The sequence below is a fragment of the Petromyzon marinus genome, chromosome 68 (genome assembly GCF_048934315.1).
Source record: "Petromyzon marinus isolate PM22_M1 ecotype Great Lakes invasive population chromosome 68, UKy_Petmar_22M1.pri1.0, whole genome shotgun sequence".
Lineage (NCBI taxonomy): Eukaryota > Metazoa > Chordata > Hyperoartia > Petromyzontiformes > Petromyzontidae > Petromyzon > Petromyzon marinus.
Window position 1 is genome coordinate 1,686,369 of NC_133734.1, and position 17,155 is coordinate 1,703,523.

Here is a 17,155-nt window from a genome sequence, read left to right on the forward strand (position 1 = left end):
GTCTCTTTTTCTCAGTCAGCCTAAACACCTCCTTTGTCAGCCAGGGTCTCTGGGGAGGTCTGGACCGTGTACCCAATGCAGCCATTGCAGCTGCATAAGCCAGTCCTAAACCTCACACATTTCCCCTTGACATCAGGAGTGGGGGACGATGCCAACACCAGCTGCAAACGATGATTAAATTCTCACTTCCAACTTTCATCAGGTAGCTGAGACCAGGCCACTATGGGTTTAAATGGGGTCCTGGGTGGACACCCACCACCGGAGTGGAATAATGACAGGCGCATTTTACAGATGACAGGTCGATAGTGAGTGGGCAGCTAAGCTCCACGGTCGGTCATGGTGTCAAGGACATGGGCCCACATTCGCTGTTCCATCACAATGTAGTCCAGCAGATGTTCTTGCTTGGACCCGGCAAGCATCCATGATGTTGTGTGGATGCGCCGATTCCGGAACAGTGTGTTGGTAATTAAAAGCCCATGGGCTGCACAAAAACCTAGCAGCTTCCTACTGTTGTTAATGAGTTGATCTGGCCCGTGCATTCCAATCACTCCAGACCAGGTGCCAGCATCATGACCAACTCGGGCATTAAAGTCACCCAACACGATGGGTCTATCCCGAGGGGCCACTTTAGCTTGCACCTGTGACAGGAGGTCATAGAAGGCATCTGACTCATCGGCCTTGCCTGTATTCCTCCACGGATGTTCGTCTTAGGTGGGGACATAAGTAACCACGACCACCACTCCTCGCCTCTGTTTGAGGGGAAGACGAGCCCAAAGTAGCCTGGGGGCTTACAGCTTTCCACACCTCACCGCCACACTCCCACACCCCCTTCATTCTTTTGTTCAGAAGAAGAGCCACTCCCTTTTGTTTGGCAGTCTCCTGCCCCGAGTAGAGGACCATCCATCCATCATGGTGGCAGGAGCCAGAGCCGGTCCACCAGACCTCCTGAATACCACAGAGATCCAGGCTGTACAGGTCCAGTCCCAACAGAGGAGTGGCAGCCTCTCCTCCGCAGTGGGCGTTTGAATATTCCACGTGGCCACCCGCAGTGGCTTTTTGCCGTTTCTGGAGGAACCGAGGGTAAGCATTTCATCTCTTGGCTCCGCCAAATGGGGTTTGGCCAGGAGACGTCGTGGACGCCTGTGCTCCCGTGGTATCGTGATTTGAAGGTGGAGGGGTTACCAGCCCCTCGCACCCGTCCAGAGCCCCCATTTGGCTGCTGTGGTGGCTACAAACGCCATGAGGGGAGTGGCCAATCTAAATTGGCCCTCCCCCCATGGCACTGCTCACCAGTGTTGCCGTCCGGCACCAACAAGGAGGCAGGGGGTTGTTTTGCCGGACTCCCGCTCCTCACACACACACTCACAATCACGTATACAAATGCACGTACTCCACCAGCACCATCAGCACCCCCATCATCGGCACAATCATCATCATCATCATTCAACATCTTCAATAGCTACACATCAACACCTACCCCCATCATCACCTGCACCACCACCACCACCATCAACAAAATCATGAACATTCTCTGCGTCTCCCCGTATCTCCTCCGTGTCTCTCTCCCTCCCCATGTCTCTCTCTCTGCCTCTGCCTCTATCTGCCTCTATCTGCCTCTCTCCCCGTGTCTCTCTCCCTCCCCATGTCTCGCTCTCTGCCTCTCTCTGCCTCTCTCCCCATGTCTCTCTCCCTCCCCATGTCTCTCTCTCTACCTCTCTCTGCCTCTCTCCCCGTGTCTCTCTCCCTCCCCATGTCTCTCTCTCTGCCTCTCTCCCCGTGTCTTTCTCCCTCCCCATGTCTCTCTCTCTCTGCCTCTCTCCCCGTGTCTCTCTCCCTCCCCATGTTTCTCTCTCTGCCTCTCTCCCCGTGTCTCTCTCCCTCCCCATGTCTCTCTCTGCCTCTCTCCCCATGTCTCTCTCCCTCCCCATGTCTCTCTCTCTCTCTCTGCCTCTCTCCCCGTGTCTCTCTCCCTCCCCATGTCTCTCTCTCTCTGCCTCTCTCCCCGTGTCTCTCTCCCTCCCCATGTCTCTCTCTCTGCCTCTCTCCCCGTGTCTCTCTCCCTCCCCATGTCTCTCTCTCTGTCTCTCTCCCCGTGTCTCTCCCCCGACCTGTGGGAGCCGGCCGTATTTGGCTGCGCTGCCCGTCCCGTGTCTCTGCCGCAGCAGCTCCACCAGGGGGATGGCGAAGGCCAGCGTCTTGCCGGTTCCCGTTCGGGCTTGGGCCACCAGGTCCCAGCCGGCCATGATGGGCTCCAGGGAGAGGCACTGCACGGGGAACAGATAAGACACCCCACGGCCTGTACACACAGAGAGTGGGGGTGGTGAGAGGAGAGGACACAGGGTGAGTGGGCGGGTGAGTAGGTGAGTGGGTGGGTGAGTGGATAGGTGAGTGGGTGAGTGGGTTGGTGAGTGGGTGAGTGTGCGGGTGAGCGTGTGTGGGTGAGCGTGTGTGGGTGAGCGTCTGTGGTTGAGGGTGTGTGTGGGTGAGTGTGTGGGGAGTGGTAGTCTGGTGGTTAGCGCGCTGTGCTACGAACCCAGTGGCCCGAGTTCGATTCCCACTCACGGCCAACACCAGTGACAATTATCTGAAACGGTCCTGGGCCTCCCCCTAGGGCGACTCAACCTCAAATGAGTACCTGGTGTGGTGTGTAAACATCGCCACTAGGTACACAAAAGTGGTCGGGCGTGGTGCTAGCCACCCACCCCCTCGTGTACCGTTCCGGCCTTCATAGGTTCTCACTAACAGCACTTGCCCCAACAGTCTGATAAGGCTATGGGGGATCTTTGTCTTTAAGTGTGTGGGTGAGCGTGTGGTTGAGTTACCGCGCAGGAGGGAGATGGTTTTATCAGAGATGTTGAAGTTGGAGAACGCTCCGGCAATCTGCTCCTCAGAGAGAACCTACAGAGAGAGAGAGAGTCGCACCCACTGAATCGCACTGAACCTGACGCGCAAATCGGAGGGGTCCCAACGTTATCCAGACGTCCGTCCTGGACGTTCCTGGGGCAGCGGACCCAGGCTTTACCTCCAATCTCAACGTTTAATTGCACAGCGATCTGTCCCACACGACCCCCGTGCGGGTCACGTGGGTCAAGGAGAGGAAGGGGTGGAGGAGGAGGGGAGGTGGTGGTGTAGGGGAGAAGATCGAGAGGGGAGTGGAGGACGAGGAGGGGGTGGAGGAGTGAAAGTGGAGGAGGGGGTGAAGGAGGGGTGAAAGTGGAGGAGGGGGTGGAGGAGGAGGGGGTCTAGGAGGAGGGGGTGGAGGACGAGGAGGGGGTGGAGGAGTGAAAGTGGAGGAGGGGGTGAAGGAGGGGTGAAAGTGGAGGAGGGGGTGGAGGAGGAGGGGGTCTAGGAGGAGGGGGTGGAGGACGAGGAGGGGGTGGAGGAGGTGTAGGAGGAGTGAAAGTGAGGGAGGGGGTGGAGGATGAGCAGGAGTTGGTGCCGGCCTCACCTCCGCGTTGCCTCCCGCCTCCACCTCTTCGCCGGAGAGCGAGGAGGTGGTGGAGGAGATGGAGGCGGCGGAGAGGGGGGCCTCCTCTCCCTTGGCGCTTGCAGGGGAAGGAGGGGAGGTGGGAGGGAGCTTCCGTTTCTTGGATGAGGATTTGGGTTTCTTCGGCTCCACCTCAACCTCCTCAACAACCTGGGGAGCAACAGCAGCATCATCATTAGAGACTCAACATGGTAGCCTCAACATCAACAGACTGTTGTGGCAAGTGCCGTGAGTGAGCACCCAAACTCGACGCTTTTAAATGAATTTTTTTTTTACCAGGTGTAAGGACCCCCAATGAGCTGGGCAGCTAGTCTTCTTACACGCTTTTATTCAACTCACTCTGTTGTTGTTATTGTTGTTATAAACTAGTCTTCTTACACGCTTTTATTTAAGTCACTCTGTTGTTATTGTTGTTATAAACTAGTCTTCTTACACGCTTTTATTCAACTCACTCTGTTGTTGTTATAAACTAGTCTTCTTACACGCTTTTATTTAACTCACTCTGTTGTTGTTGTTGTTGTTATAAACTAGTCTTCTTACACGCTTTTATTTAACTCACTCTGTTGTTGTTATAAACTAGTCTTCTTACACGCTTTTATTTAACTCAGTGTTGTTGTTGTTATAAACTAGTCTTCTTACACGCTTTTATTTAACTCACTGTGTTGTTGTTATCAACTAGTCTTCTTACACGCTTTTATTTAACTCACTGTTGTTGTTGTTATAAACTATTCTTACACACTTTTATTTAACTCACTCTGTTGTTGTTGTTGTTATAAACTAGTCTTCTTACACGCTTTTATTTAACTCACTGTTGTTGTTGTTATAAACTATTCTTACACACTTTTATTTAACTCACTCTGTTGTTGTTGTTATAAACTAGTCTTCTTACACGCTTTTATTTAACTCACTGTGTTGTTGTTGTTATAAACTAGTCTTCTTACACGCTTTAATTTAACTCACTCTGTTGTGGTTATTATAAACTAGTCTTCTTACACGCTTTTATTTAACTCACTCTGTTGTTGTTATAAACTAGTCTTCTTACACGCTTTAATTTAACTCACTCTGTTGTGGTTATTATAAACTAGTCTTCTTACACGCTTTTATTTAACTCACTCTGTTGTTGTTATAAACTAGTCTTCTTACACGCTTTTATTTAACTCACTCTGTTGTTATAAACTAGTCTTCTTACACGCTTTTATTTAACTCACTCTGTTGTGGTTATTATAAACTAGTCTTCTTACACGCTTTATTTAACTCACTCTGTTGTTATTGTTGTTATAAACTAGTCTTCTTACACGCTTTATTTAACTCACTCTGTTGTTATTGTTGTTATAAACTAGTCTTCTTACACGCTTTTATGTAACTCACTCTGTTGTTGTTATAAACTAGTCTTCTTACACGCGTTTATTTAACTCACTCTGTTGTTGTTATAAACTAGTCTTCTTACACGCTTTTATTTTACTCACTCTGTTGTTGTTATAAACTAGTCTTCTTACACGCGTTTATTTAACTCACTCTGTTGTTGTTATTGTTATAAACTAGTCTTCTTACACGCTTTTATTTAACTCACTGTGTTGTTGTTATTGTTGTTATAAACTAGTCTTCTTACACGCTTTTATTTAACTCACTCTGTCTGTTGTTGTTATAAACTAGTCTTCTCACACGCTTTTATTTAATTCACTCTGTTGTTATAAAAACTAGTCTTCTTACACGCTTTTATTCAACTCACTCTGTTGTTGTTATAAACTAGTCTTCTTACACGCTTTTATTTAACTCACTCTGTTGTTGTTGTTATAAACTAGTCTTCTTACACGCTTTTATTTAACTCACTCTGTTGTTGTTATAAACTAGTCTTCTTACACGCTTTTATTTAACTCAGTGTTGTTGTTGTTGTTATAAACTAGTCTTCTTACACGCTTTTATTTAACTCACTGTGTTGTTGTTATCAACTAGTCTTCTTACACGCTTTTATTTAACTCACTGTTGTTGTTGTTATAAACTATTCTTACACACTTTTATTTAACTCACTCTGTTGTTGTTGTTATAAACTAGTCTTCTTACACACTTTTATTTAACTCACTCTGTTGTGGTTGTTATAAACTAGTCTTCTTACACGCTTTAATTTAACTCACTCTGTTGTGGTTATTATAAACTAGTCTTCTTACACGCTTTTATTTAACTCACTCTGTTGTTGTTATAAACTAGTCTTCTTACACGCTTTTATTTAACTCACTCTGTTGTGGTTATTATAAACTAGTCTTCTTACACGCTTTATTTAACTCACTCTGTTGTTATTGTTGTTATAAACTAGTCTTCTTACACGCTTTTATTTAACTCACTCTGTTGTTGTTATAAACTAGTCTTCTTACACGCTTTTATTTAACTCACTCTGTTGTTGTTATAAACTAGTCTTCTTACACGCGTTTATTTAACTCACTCTGTTGTTGTTATTGTTATAAACTAGTCTTCTTACACGCTTTTATTTAACTCACTGTGTTGTTGTTATTGTTGTTATAAACTAGTCTTCTTACACGCTTTTATTTAACTCACTCTGTCTGTTGTTGTTATAAACTAGTCTTCTCACACGCTTTTATTTAATTCACTCTGTTGTTATAAAAACTAGTCTTCTTATACGCTTTTATTTAACTCACTGTGTTGTTATAAACTGGTCTTCTTACACGCTTTTATTTAACTCACTGTGTTGTTGTTATTGTTGTGATAAACTAGTCTTCTTACACGCTTTTATTTAACTCACTCTGTCTGTTGTTGTTATTATAAACTAGTCTTCTTACACGCTTTTATTTAACTCACTCTGTCTGTTGTTGTATCCTCAAATCTTGCAACTAAATTTTAATCCACTTCCCAATGTGGTATCGACTGCAAACTTGGTATACTTATGTCATATTGATGACAACGCGATATTCTATCATTAAAAATAAAAGTACATATATTTTTAAGCAATCTTTTTTATACGTTATGTTTCAGCTTGAGTCTAATTGTCCACACTCATTTCACGTTGGCTGTAAATCACCACGGTCCCTTACGTTTTGGCAAGCCTCGGGGCCACTTCCTGGAGTCGTGGAGTTCTGCCATTACTAGTAGGGTACATTTCATTAAAGCGTGTTTTTTTAAAAAGTATTTTTAAATATTACTTATTATTTTTATAAGTGACCACCTGGCTATGATAAATGATAGCAGCTTAACGAAGTGGTTCATCATCGTGTCGAAATTTATAGCGGCAACGAAATACTCTTAAACGCTTGCGCTGTGCCAGCCTTCATTCGGTGGCTGGCTCGGATATGTTATTTCCCTCGCCTGGCATGTAACCTCGACCCCGACACCTGTGTATTTGGAGTGTGCGTGTTCGCCCCGTGATCACGTGGATTTTTCTCCGGGTCCTCCGGTTTTTCCCTCCACGTTCAGAATCAACATCGTGCGTTTAAGAGCATTTTGCTGCTGTACATTTCCACGTGGTGATGATGATAAGCCGCTCCGTTGAGCAAGCATTTGCGATAGCCAGGTCGCTTCTGAAACAATAGCTGCTTAGCCCAGTGGGGCCTTACCTGGTAAAATAAAATAACAATAGTAGATAGTCATTTAGTTTCGTTTTTAACGACACGTTTTATATTTATGCGATCTGACTGAAAATAAAAACTTCATTATGCTCAGAGAGAGATTCAAGTAATAACGTGAGTGCCTCTGATTGCCTGGTCACTCGTAGCGTAGCGTTCCGGTCTGGGGGGAGCTGTGCTGGCAACAAATATCTACAACATAACTATTTTTTATTCATTACACGCTTTTATTTAACTCAATCTGTCTGTTGTTGTTGTTGCCGTATCCTCAAATCTTGTAACTCCATTTTAACCCACTTCCCAATGTGGTATCGACTGCAAACTTGGTATACTTATGTCTTACTGATGACAATACTATATTCTATCATTACAAATTTTAAAAATATTTTTTAAAACATTTTTTTTTTATATATGCTATGTTTCGGCTTGGGTCTAATTGTCCACGCTCAACTCACGTTGGCTGTAAATCACCACGGTCCCTTACGTTGTGGCAAGCTTCGAGGCCACTTCCTGGAGTCGTGGAATTCTGCCGTTACTCGTACGGTACATTTAATTAAAGCGTGTTTTAAAAAACGTTTTTTTAAATATTACTTACACCAGGTGTAGCTCTTCTTCAGAAGTGACCACCTGGCCATCACAAGTGATAGGTCACCCAAGTGGCCGATATCATCGGCCACGAGGTTGCAGCTCAACAAAGTGGTTGTCATCATCAACATCACGTGGAAATGTACAGCAGCAAATACTCTCAACACGTTTAAATTTTGACTTCTTTGAATCGCTTTTCTGAAGATATTTATTTTTTATGGTCTTCATTTTTTTTTCCCAGAGGGTTCGTTGATCGCGGGCTACTGAAGCAGTTTCCATCGTCATCATCATCATCATCATCGTTGCCACCACCATCATCACCGTTACCGCCACCAAATAACTACCACCATCATCACCATTGTCATCATCGACATCGTTACCATCATGACCACTTTCATCAACACCATCACTACAATCAGCACCATCAATCAGCACCATCAATCAGCACCATCAATCAGCACCATCAATCAGCACCATCAATCAGCACCATCAATCAGCACCATCAATCAGCACCATCAATCAGCACCATCAATCAGCACCATCAATCAGCACCATCAATCAGCACCATCAATCAGCACCATCAATCAGCACCATCAATCAGCACCATCAATCAGCACCATCAATCAGCACCATCAATCAGCACCATCAATCAGCACCATCAATCAGCACCATCAATCAGCACCATCAATCAGCACCGTCAATCAGCACCGTCAATCAGCACCGTCAATCAGCACCGTCAATCAGCACCGTCAATCAGCACCGTCAATCAGCACCGTCAATCAGCACCGTCAATCAGCACCGTCAATCAGCACCGTCAATCAGCACCGTCAATCAGCACCGTCAATCAGCACCGTCAATCAGCACCGTCAATCAGCACCGTCAATCAGCACCGTCAATCAGCACCGTCAATCAGCACCGTCAATCAGCACCGTCAATCAGCACCGTCAATCAGCACCGTCAATCAGCACCGTCAATCAGCACCGTCAATCAGCACCGTCAATCAGCACCGTCAATCAGCACCGTCAATCAGCACCGTCAATCAGCACCGTCAATCAGCACCGTCAATCAGCACCGTCAATCAGCACCGTCAATCAGCACCGTCAATCAGCACCGTCAATCAGCACCGTCAATCAGCACCGTCAATCAGCACCGTCAATCAGCACCGTCGCCACCATCACCTGTGCTTCTTCACTCTCCTCGCTCTTTCTCTTCTTCTTTTTCTTTGGAGACTGTGGGAGGCAGCATACAGTAACATCACCATGCAGTCCGTGCCAGGCTAGGTGCATGCAGAGACCCAGTTCTCCAGGTCTCTTTCTCCCCGTGTCTCTCTCTCTTCGTGAGTCTCTCTCCCCGTGTCTCTCTCTCTCTCCTCGCATATCTCTCCCCGTCTCCTCCTCCCCGTGTGTCTCTCTCCCCACGTCTCTCTCTCCCCACGTCTCTCTCTCCCCACGTCTCTCTCTCCCCGTCTCCTCTTCCTCCCCCTCCCCGTGTGTCTCTCTCCCCGCGTCTCTCAACCGGCGTCTCTCGCTCCCCGCGTTTCTCGCTCCCCGTCTCTCTCTCCCCACGTCTCTCTCTCCCCACGTCTCTCTCTACCCACGTCTCTCTCTCCTCACGTGTCTCTCTCCTCACGTGTCTCTCTCCTCACGTGTCTCTCTCCTCACGTGTCTCTCTCTCTCCCCACGTCTCTCTCTCTCTCCCCACGTCTCTCTCTCCCCACGTCTCTCTCTCCCCACGTCTCTCTCTCCCCACGTCTCTCTCTCCCCACGTCTCTCTCTCCCCACGTCTCTCTCTCCCCACGTCTCTCTCTCCCCACGTCTCTCTCTCCCCACGTCTCTCTCTCCCAGCATCTCTCTCCCCGTGTCTCTTCTTTCTCTCCCTGCATCTCACCTTCTCAGGGACGGTCTGTGTCTCCTCCTCCTCCTCCTGGCGTCTCTCTCTCTTCTTTGCCTTCTTCGCTCTCTTCACCTCCTCCGGTGTTTCCTTCTCGTTCTCCTCCTCCATCGTGGTCTCTGCGTCTCCTCCCTTCTGCCTCCGCCGTTTTTCTCCCTTCACCTTCTTCGGCTCCTAACATCCGGGAACACAGAGCGTCTCGCAACGTCACAATCACAACATTCCGTTGACGCCGCAGGACGGGTACGATGAGCTATGAAGCTTTTTTGTGAAAGATGGGTCCAGTCGGGGCACACTGGGTAGCCACAACGTTACAACAACAAACACGATACAACAAACACGATACAACAACACGAAAGGAGAGCAACAGTGAAGGAAAGGTAAACAAATCACTTTAAGAAAATATACAAATAAAATCGATTTTTTTTATCTTAACAGGTAAATCCCACTGAGCTTTGTCTTTATATATAAAAGGGAAATTTATGGATATGTGTGTCTGTTCGAAATGTTTAGAGTACTTCCCGGCATGCAACGAACTTGAAATTTGGCATGTGGGTAGCTTCCAGACTGTACACAATGCAAAAAGTATAAAAATAGACTTTTGTATTTTGGTGGGCGGGGGGGGGCGCAATAATGGATATATTTTGCATGGCAAGTGAGCGGTGACGTCACATCTGTGATGTCACCCGCATGCGGCAGCGTCACGCAGTGTACCTGCTGACGTCACGCATCCCCCCCCCCCAAACCCTCCGCGTAGGCCGTCTATTAATCCAAGACAAGAATCCAAGTCTCGGGCGAAGCCGGGTAGTAAAGCGAGTAGCTTATATATCAGAAGTGACCTGGCCATCACAAAAGACAGCTCAACGGAGTGGCTGATCATCACATGGAAATTTATAGCAGCAACAAAATTATCGAAATAATCTAAGCTCGTCATGTCGATTCTAAATGTTGGGGGGAAAAACCAGAGGACCTGGAGAGAAAAATCCACGAGACCATGGGCAGAGAGAGAGAGAGAGATGCAGACTCCATAATATACAGCAGCAGGCATTGTCAAGGTTGGGATCGAACCCTTGACCTCCCGCATACCAGACGAGGTAGTTGCAATTATAATAATTCAAATGTGTAGCATTCCATCCTAGGACTGCAATGAGCAATGCATGGAAATCAGGAAATAAAAACAGAACCAGGGCAACCGACCAAACTAAAGAGGGAAGGCCACTTTAAAGAGATGGGTTTTCAAAGCAGACTTAAATATTTCTACCGACTCTTGATTTTCTGATTTTAAGTGTCAAGGCGTTCCATAGCTTGTGGGTGGCACGCTAACAAAAGCACCAATCGCCAAAAGAGCGCAACCCTAGACCTTGGAGTGCTGAGCAGTTGGAGATCAGTAGATCTTAAGGACCTCGATGTAATATACGTGTATTAGTTCCTGCAAATAATGTGGGGTGAGCCCTTAAAAAGCCTTATAGGTTAATAGCAGCATCTTAAAATCCACTCGCAATGTGGCCGGCAGCCAATGAAGGGATAAGAGCGCCGGTGTAATGTGCTCACAGAATGGTGTACGTGATGTAAGCACTCGAGCGGCTGCATTCTGCAGAGTACTGGGGTCTGCCCAGTACTCTGCTTGGTATCCCAACCAGTGCGGCGTTGCAGTAGTCCAGTCAGGATAACACAAAAGCATGGACCAGTCTCTCCAAGTCAGCAGGTGACAGGAAGTGATGTATTCTGGCAGAAGTGATGCATTCTGGCAACATTTCTTAGGTGGAAAAAGGGCATTTTAACCACCTTATAAACGTGTGCCTCTGCTCAAAAATGTACCTTTAAGGTTGCTGACCTCTTGTGTCGGACTGACATTGTGATCATAATTCAACATACGAGATGAACCAATTTAAGAAAGATGCAGAGGGGAGCCGATTAATATGGCTTCGGTCATCTCAGAGCTACCGTGGTGACGATGAGAGACGCAGACTCAAAATATACAGTAGCAGGCATGGTCAGGGTTGGGATCGAACCCACGACCTCCTGCATACCTAGCGAGGTAGTTAACATCTCATAGTTACCGTGGTGATGAGAGAAAGCAATACCCAAATATATAGCAGCAGGCATGGTCAGGGTTGGGATCGAACCCACGACCTCCTGCATACCTAGCGAGGTAGTTAACATCTCATAGTTACCGTGGTGATGAGAGAAAGCAATACCCAAATATATAGCAGCAGGCATGGTCAGGGTTGGGATCGAACCCATTACCTCCTGCATACCTGGCGAGGTAGTTAACATCTCATAGCCACCGCGGTGATGAGAGACGCAAACTTCAGACATACAGCAGCAGGCATGGTCAGAGTCGGGATCGAACCCACGACCTCCTACATACCTGGCGAGGTAGTTAACATCTCATAGCCACCGCGGTGATGAGAGACGCAAACTTCAAACATACAGCAGCAGGCATGGTCAGAGTTGGGATCGAACCCACGACCTCCTGCATACCTGGCGAGGTAGTTAACATCTCATAGCCACCGAGCTCTGCCGTCCAATGTGTATACGTAAGGCTGCGCCTTCGCGGGGAACACCGTGGGGTAAGGATACAAATAACTACATCTCCACCACGATCCCCGCTACCCACCGTGCAGCTGGGGATTCAGTGCACGGGGACAATCCACGCGTGACCCACCAACCCTGGCCGCCCTCAATGGTGCATTGTCATCATCGTCGACGTAATTATGCAGCGGCGGGGCTTTGGCTCAACACAGAAAAAAACTCCAATCGGTGGGCTCAGGGTGCCTTCAACTTTCATAGGGAGGGCGGCGGGGGGGGGAAAGTCTCACTCAAAACTTGGCTGGAGCCAACGCTGAAATAAATCGCCCGGGTATAGCCTCCAGCCCCCCAGCTGTCAGGGCCAAGTGATGTCCTAGTTCAGTGGCACACGAGGGTGTGTGTATGTAAGGGGTATGTGTGTAGGGGGGGGTGTGTGTGTATAGGGTGTGCGTAGGGTGTGCGTAGGGTGTGTGTGCGTAGGGTGTGTGTGTGTGTAGGGTATGTGTGTGTAGGGTATGTGTGTGTGTGTAGGGTGTGTGTGTGTAGGGTGTGTGTGTGTGTAGGGTGTGTATATAGGGTGTGTGTATAGGGTGTGTGTAAGTGTAGGGTGTGTATATAGGGTGTGTGTATAGGGTGTGTGTAAGGAGTGTGTGTGTGTAGGGTGTGTGTGTGTAGGGAGTGTGTGTGTAGGGTGTGTGTGTGTAGGGTGTGTGTAGGGAGTGTGTGTGTAGGGTGTGTGTGTGTAGGGAGTGTGTGTGTAGGGTGTGTGTGTGTAGGGAGTGTGTGTGTAGGGTGTGTGTGTGTGTGTGTAGGGGGTGTGTGTGTGTAGGGTGTGTGTGTGTAGGGTGTGTGTGTGTGTAGGGTGTGTGTGTAGGGTGTGTGTATGTAGGGGGTGTGTGTATGTAGGGGGTGTGTGTGTAGGGTGTGTATGTAGGGGGTGTGTGTGTGTGTTGTGTGTGGGCCCCGGCACCAACATCAGGCCTCGGCCACCCGTCTCCCCAGATAGTGATGTCTCTTTTTGTTAATACACAGCCACACACCCAGATAGTGATGTCTCTTTTTGTTAATACACAGCCACACACCCAGATAGTGATGTCTCTTTTTGTTAATACACAGCAGACACAGCCACACACCCAGATAGTGATGTCTCTTTTTGTTAATACACAGCCACACACCCAGATAGTGATGTCTATTTTTGTTAATACACAGCCACGCACCCAGATAGTGATGTCTCTTGTTGTTAATACACAGCCACACACCCAGATAGTGATGTCTCTTTTTGTTAATACACAGCCACACACCCAGATAGTGATGTCTCTGTTTGTTAATACACAGCCACACACCCAGATAGTGATGTCTCTTGTTGTTAATACACAGCCACACACCCAGATAGTGATGTCTCTTTTTGTTAATACACAGCCACACACCCAGATAGTGATGTCTCTTTTTGTTAATACACAGCCACACACCCAGATAGTGATGTCTCTGTTTGTTAATACACAGCCACACACCCAGATAGTGATGTCTCTTTTTGTTAATACACAGCCACACACACAGATAGTGATGTCTCTTTTTGTTAATACACAGCCACACACCCAGATAGTGATGTCTCTTTTTGTTAATACACAGCCACACACCCAGATAGTGAAGTCTCTTGTTGTTAATACACAGCCACACACCCAGATAGTGATGTCTCTGTTTGTTAATACACAGCCACACACCCAGATAGTGATGTCTCTTTTTGTTAATACACAGCCACACACCCAGATAGTGATGTCTCTTGTTGTCAATACACAGCCACACACCCAGATAGTGATGTCTCTTTTTGTTAATACACAGCCACACACCCAGATAGTGAAGTCTCTTGTTGTTAATACACAGCCACACACCCAGATAGTGATGTCTCTGTTTGTTAATACACAGCCACACACCCAGATAGTGATGTCTCTTTTTGTTAATACACAGCCACACACCCAGATAGTGATGTCTCTTGTTGTCAATACACAGCCACACACCCAGATAGTGATGTCTCTTTTTGTTAATACACAGCAGACACTGCCACAGACCAGCGCAGCAGCTCCCCCTACAGGCGGCTGTTGGGAGCGCTAGTACAGTACGGGGGGGTGGGGGTGCTCTACAGTAAGGGGATTGTACAGTACGGGGGGTGGGGGTGCTTTACAGTAAGGGGATTGTACAGTACGGGGGTGGGGGCGCTAGAACAGTACCAGTACGGGGGGGGGGCTAGCACGGGGGGGGGGGGCTAGTACAGTGCATGGGGGGCCCACACACAGTGCAAAAAGGCTCTAGTACAGTACAGAGGGGGGGGGGGGGCTCTAGTACAGTAGAAGGGGGCTCTAGTACAGTACAAGTGGGGCTCTAGTACAGTGCAAGTGGGGCTCTAGTACAGTGCAAGGGGCTCTAGTACAGTACAAGGGGCTCTAGTACAGTACAAGTGGGGCTCTAGTACAGTACAAGTGGGGCTCTAGTACAGTGCACGTGGGGCTCTAGTACAGTGCAAGGGGCTCTAGTACAGTACAAGGGGCTCTAGTACAGTACAAGTGGGGCTCTAGTACAGTGCAAGGGGCTCTAGTACAGTACAAGTAGGACTCTAGTACAGTACAAGGGGCTCTATTACAGTACAAGTGGGGCTCTAGTACAGTACAAGTGGGGCTCTAGTACAGTAGAAGGGGGCTCTAGTACAGTACAAGGGGCTCTAGTACAGTACAGGGGGCTCTAGTACAGTGCAAGTGGGGCTCTAGTACAGTATAAGGGGCTCTAGTACAGTACAATAGGGGCTCTAGTACAGTACAGGGGGCTCTAGTACAGTACAAGGGGGCTCTAGTACAGTACAGGGGGCTCTAGTACAGTACAGGGGGCTCTAGTACAGTACAGGTGGGGCTCTAGTACAGTACAAGGGGTTCTAGTACAGTACAAGTGGGGTTCTAGTACAGTACAAGGGGGCTCTAGTACAGTACAGGTGGGGCTCTAGTACAGTACAAGGGGGGCTCTAGTACAGTATAAAGTGGGGGCTCTAGTACAGTACAAAGGGCGGGCTCTAGTACAGTACGGGGGCTCTAGTACAGTGCAAAGGGGCGGGGCTCTAGTACAGTACAGGGGGGGCTCTAGTGCAGTACAAAGGGGGGCTCTAGTACAGTACAGGGGGGGCTCTAGTACAGTACAAAGGGGGCGGGGCTCTAGTACAGTACGGGGGGCTCTAGTACAGTGCAAAGGGGCGGGGCTCTAGTACAGTACGGGGGCTCTAGTACAGGTGGGACTCTAGTACAGTACAAAGGGGGCGGGGCTCTAGTACAGTACAAAGGGGGCGGGGCTCTAGTACAGTACGGGGCTCTAGTACAGTACAGGTGGGGCTCTAGCACAGTACAAAGGGGGGCTCTAGTACAGTACAAGTGGGGGCTCTAGTACGGTACAAAGGGGGGGGCTCTAGTACAGTACAAGGGGGCTCTAGTACAGTACAAAGGGGGGGCTCTAGTACAGTACGAGGGGGCACTAGTACAGTACAAAGTGGGGGGGCTCTAGTACAGTACAAAGGGGGGGGGGCTCTAGTACTGTGGTAGAGGATAGGAGACGCGGGGTCTGTGCGGGCCCGGCACTCTCCTAGCGCAGTGCAGGCCCGAGGGCCCAGCGCCGCTCACCGTCGTGGGCGCCGCCGTAGTACCCTCCAGCTCGGCGAGGATCTTCCCGGGCATCGCTGCTGGCTGCTGGCTGCTTGCGGCTGTTGCTTGGCTGTTGCTTGGCTGCTGTCTGGCTGCTTGCGGGCTGCTGTCTGGCTGTTGTCTGGCTGTAGTTTGGCTCCGGCTGTGGTGGCGGCCGCCTTCTTGGTTGCTGGCCGCGTGGTAAAGGACCGGACGTGACGTCGGCGCGCACGGTCGGCACGTCATCACGCACGGCAATTGCGGTGGGTTGGGGCGGGCGAGCGAGCGAGCGACGTCACGACGCGCAACGTTAAAGGGGGTCTGCGAGGGGGGAACGTGACGTAACGACGCATGGATTACGTAACGGGGAAAAAAATGCGAGCCGCGTAAAAAAATATAACGACGTGGAGGCCGTGACGTAATGACGCGCGACGTAAAAAAGGCAGGGGGATATGACGTCATGACGCACATCATAAATAAGTGGATTGAAAAGCATGACGTCATGACGTACGAGGGTGGTTGGGGAGACGTGACGTCATGACAAACGGGAAATTGGTCTTCTATGGTTCTTTCGATAAAGTCACGTAGAATGAGAATAAAATAATAAATTTATTATTTTATAACATTTCATTTATTATTTTATTAAATTAAATTTATTATTTTATTAAATTAAATTTATTACATTATTCTCATTCTACGTGACTTTACCGAAAGAACCAAAGAAGATGAATCCTTGCAGTCACGAAAGCTTTATAAATCGAAATTTAAAGGGAAATTGGTCATTTAAATAGCGCAACGTGCTGACGTCATGACGTACGATACTGAGACGCAACGTGATGGTGACGTCATGCCGCAAATTACGATTCCGTTCTTGGGTAAAGTGATGTCACCGCGTCCGTGCTTGATGCCGATTGCCGTACAAAAACTGCAGGAAGGGCTTTTGCTATTGATGCCCCCAGGGTCTGGAATGCTATTGCCAATAAACCGCAACTTGAATCACTACCAATGAGATCTTAAATTTTTATTTAAAGCTTTCGTGACTGCAGTAATTCATATTCTTAGCTCTTTCGGTAAAGTCACGTTGAAGGGAAACAATAAAATAATAAAATATATATAAAACAATAAAAATTCTCACGACGTTTCGGCCATAACACAAACCGTTTGAAAAAACCGTTAGTGTTATGGTCGAAACGTCGTGAGAATTTTGATTGTTTTATATATTTTATTATTTTATTGTTTCCCTTCAACGTGACTTTACCGAAAGAGCTAAGAATACAATGAGATCTTCTCTCAAAACTGCTCTAGAGGAGTTGTACACCCCTAGCTGCCACTGCTATTCAGTGGCCTAAAATAAAATACTCTTTGGTTCTATTCGGTAAAGTCACGTAGGTAAAAAAATAAAACAACAAAAATCACGACGTTTCGGCCACAACACA

General features: G+C 47.9%; 1 protein-coding gene across 3 annotated transcripts in view; it reads right to left on the reverse strand.

The window, feature by feature from the left end:
• The window catches only part of LOC116956911 (ATP-dependent RNA helicase DDX50-like), a 42,819-nt gene extending 26,874 nt beyond the window's left edge, over nucleotides 1-15,945 (reverse strand). For 2 of the 3 annotated variants that reach the window (XM_076054744.1, XM_076054745.1), the window contains exons 1-6: nucleotides 15,720-15,944; nucleotides 9,532-9,708; nucleotides 8,823-8,873; nucleotides 3,449-3,637; nucleotides 2,823-2,898; nucleotides 2,109-2,296 (exon numbers count right to left, since the gene is read on the reverse strand). In XM_076054744.1, coding sequence (XP_075910859.1) covers nucleotides 2,109-2,296; nucleotides 2,823-2,898; nucleotides 3,449-3,637; nucleotides 8,823-8,873; nucleotides 9,532-9,708; nucleotides 15,720-15,773 — 735 coding nt within the window. In that variant the 5' untranslated portion in view covers nucleotides 15,774-15,944. Of the gene's footprint in view, nucleotides 1-2,108; nucleotides 2,297-2,822; nucleotides 2,899-3,448; nucleotides 3,638-8,822; nucleotides 8,874-9,531; nucleotides 9,709-15,719 lie in introns of all 3 variants that reach the window. The other variant, XM_076054746.1, reaches the window with a different exon arrangement.
• Nucleotides 15,946-17,155: the final 1,210 nt, after the last annotated feature.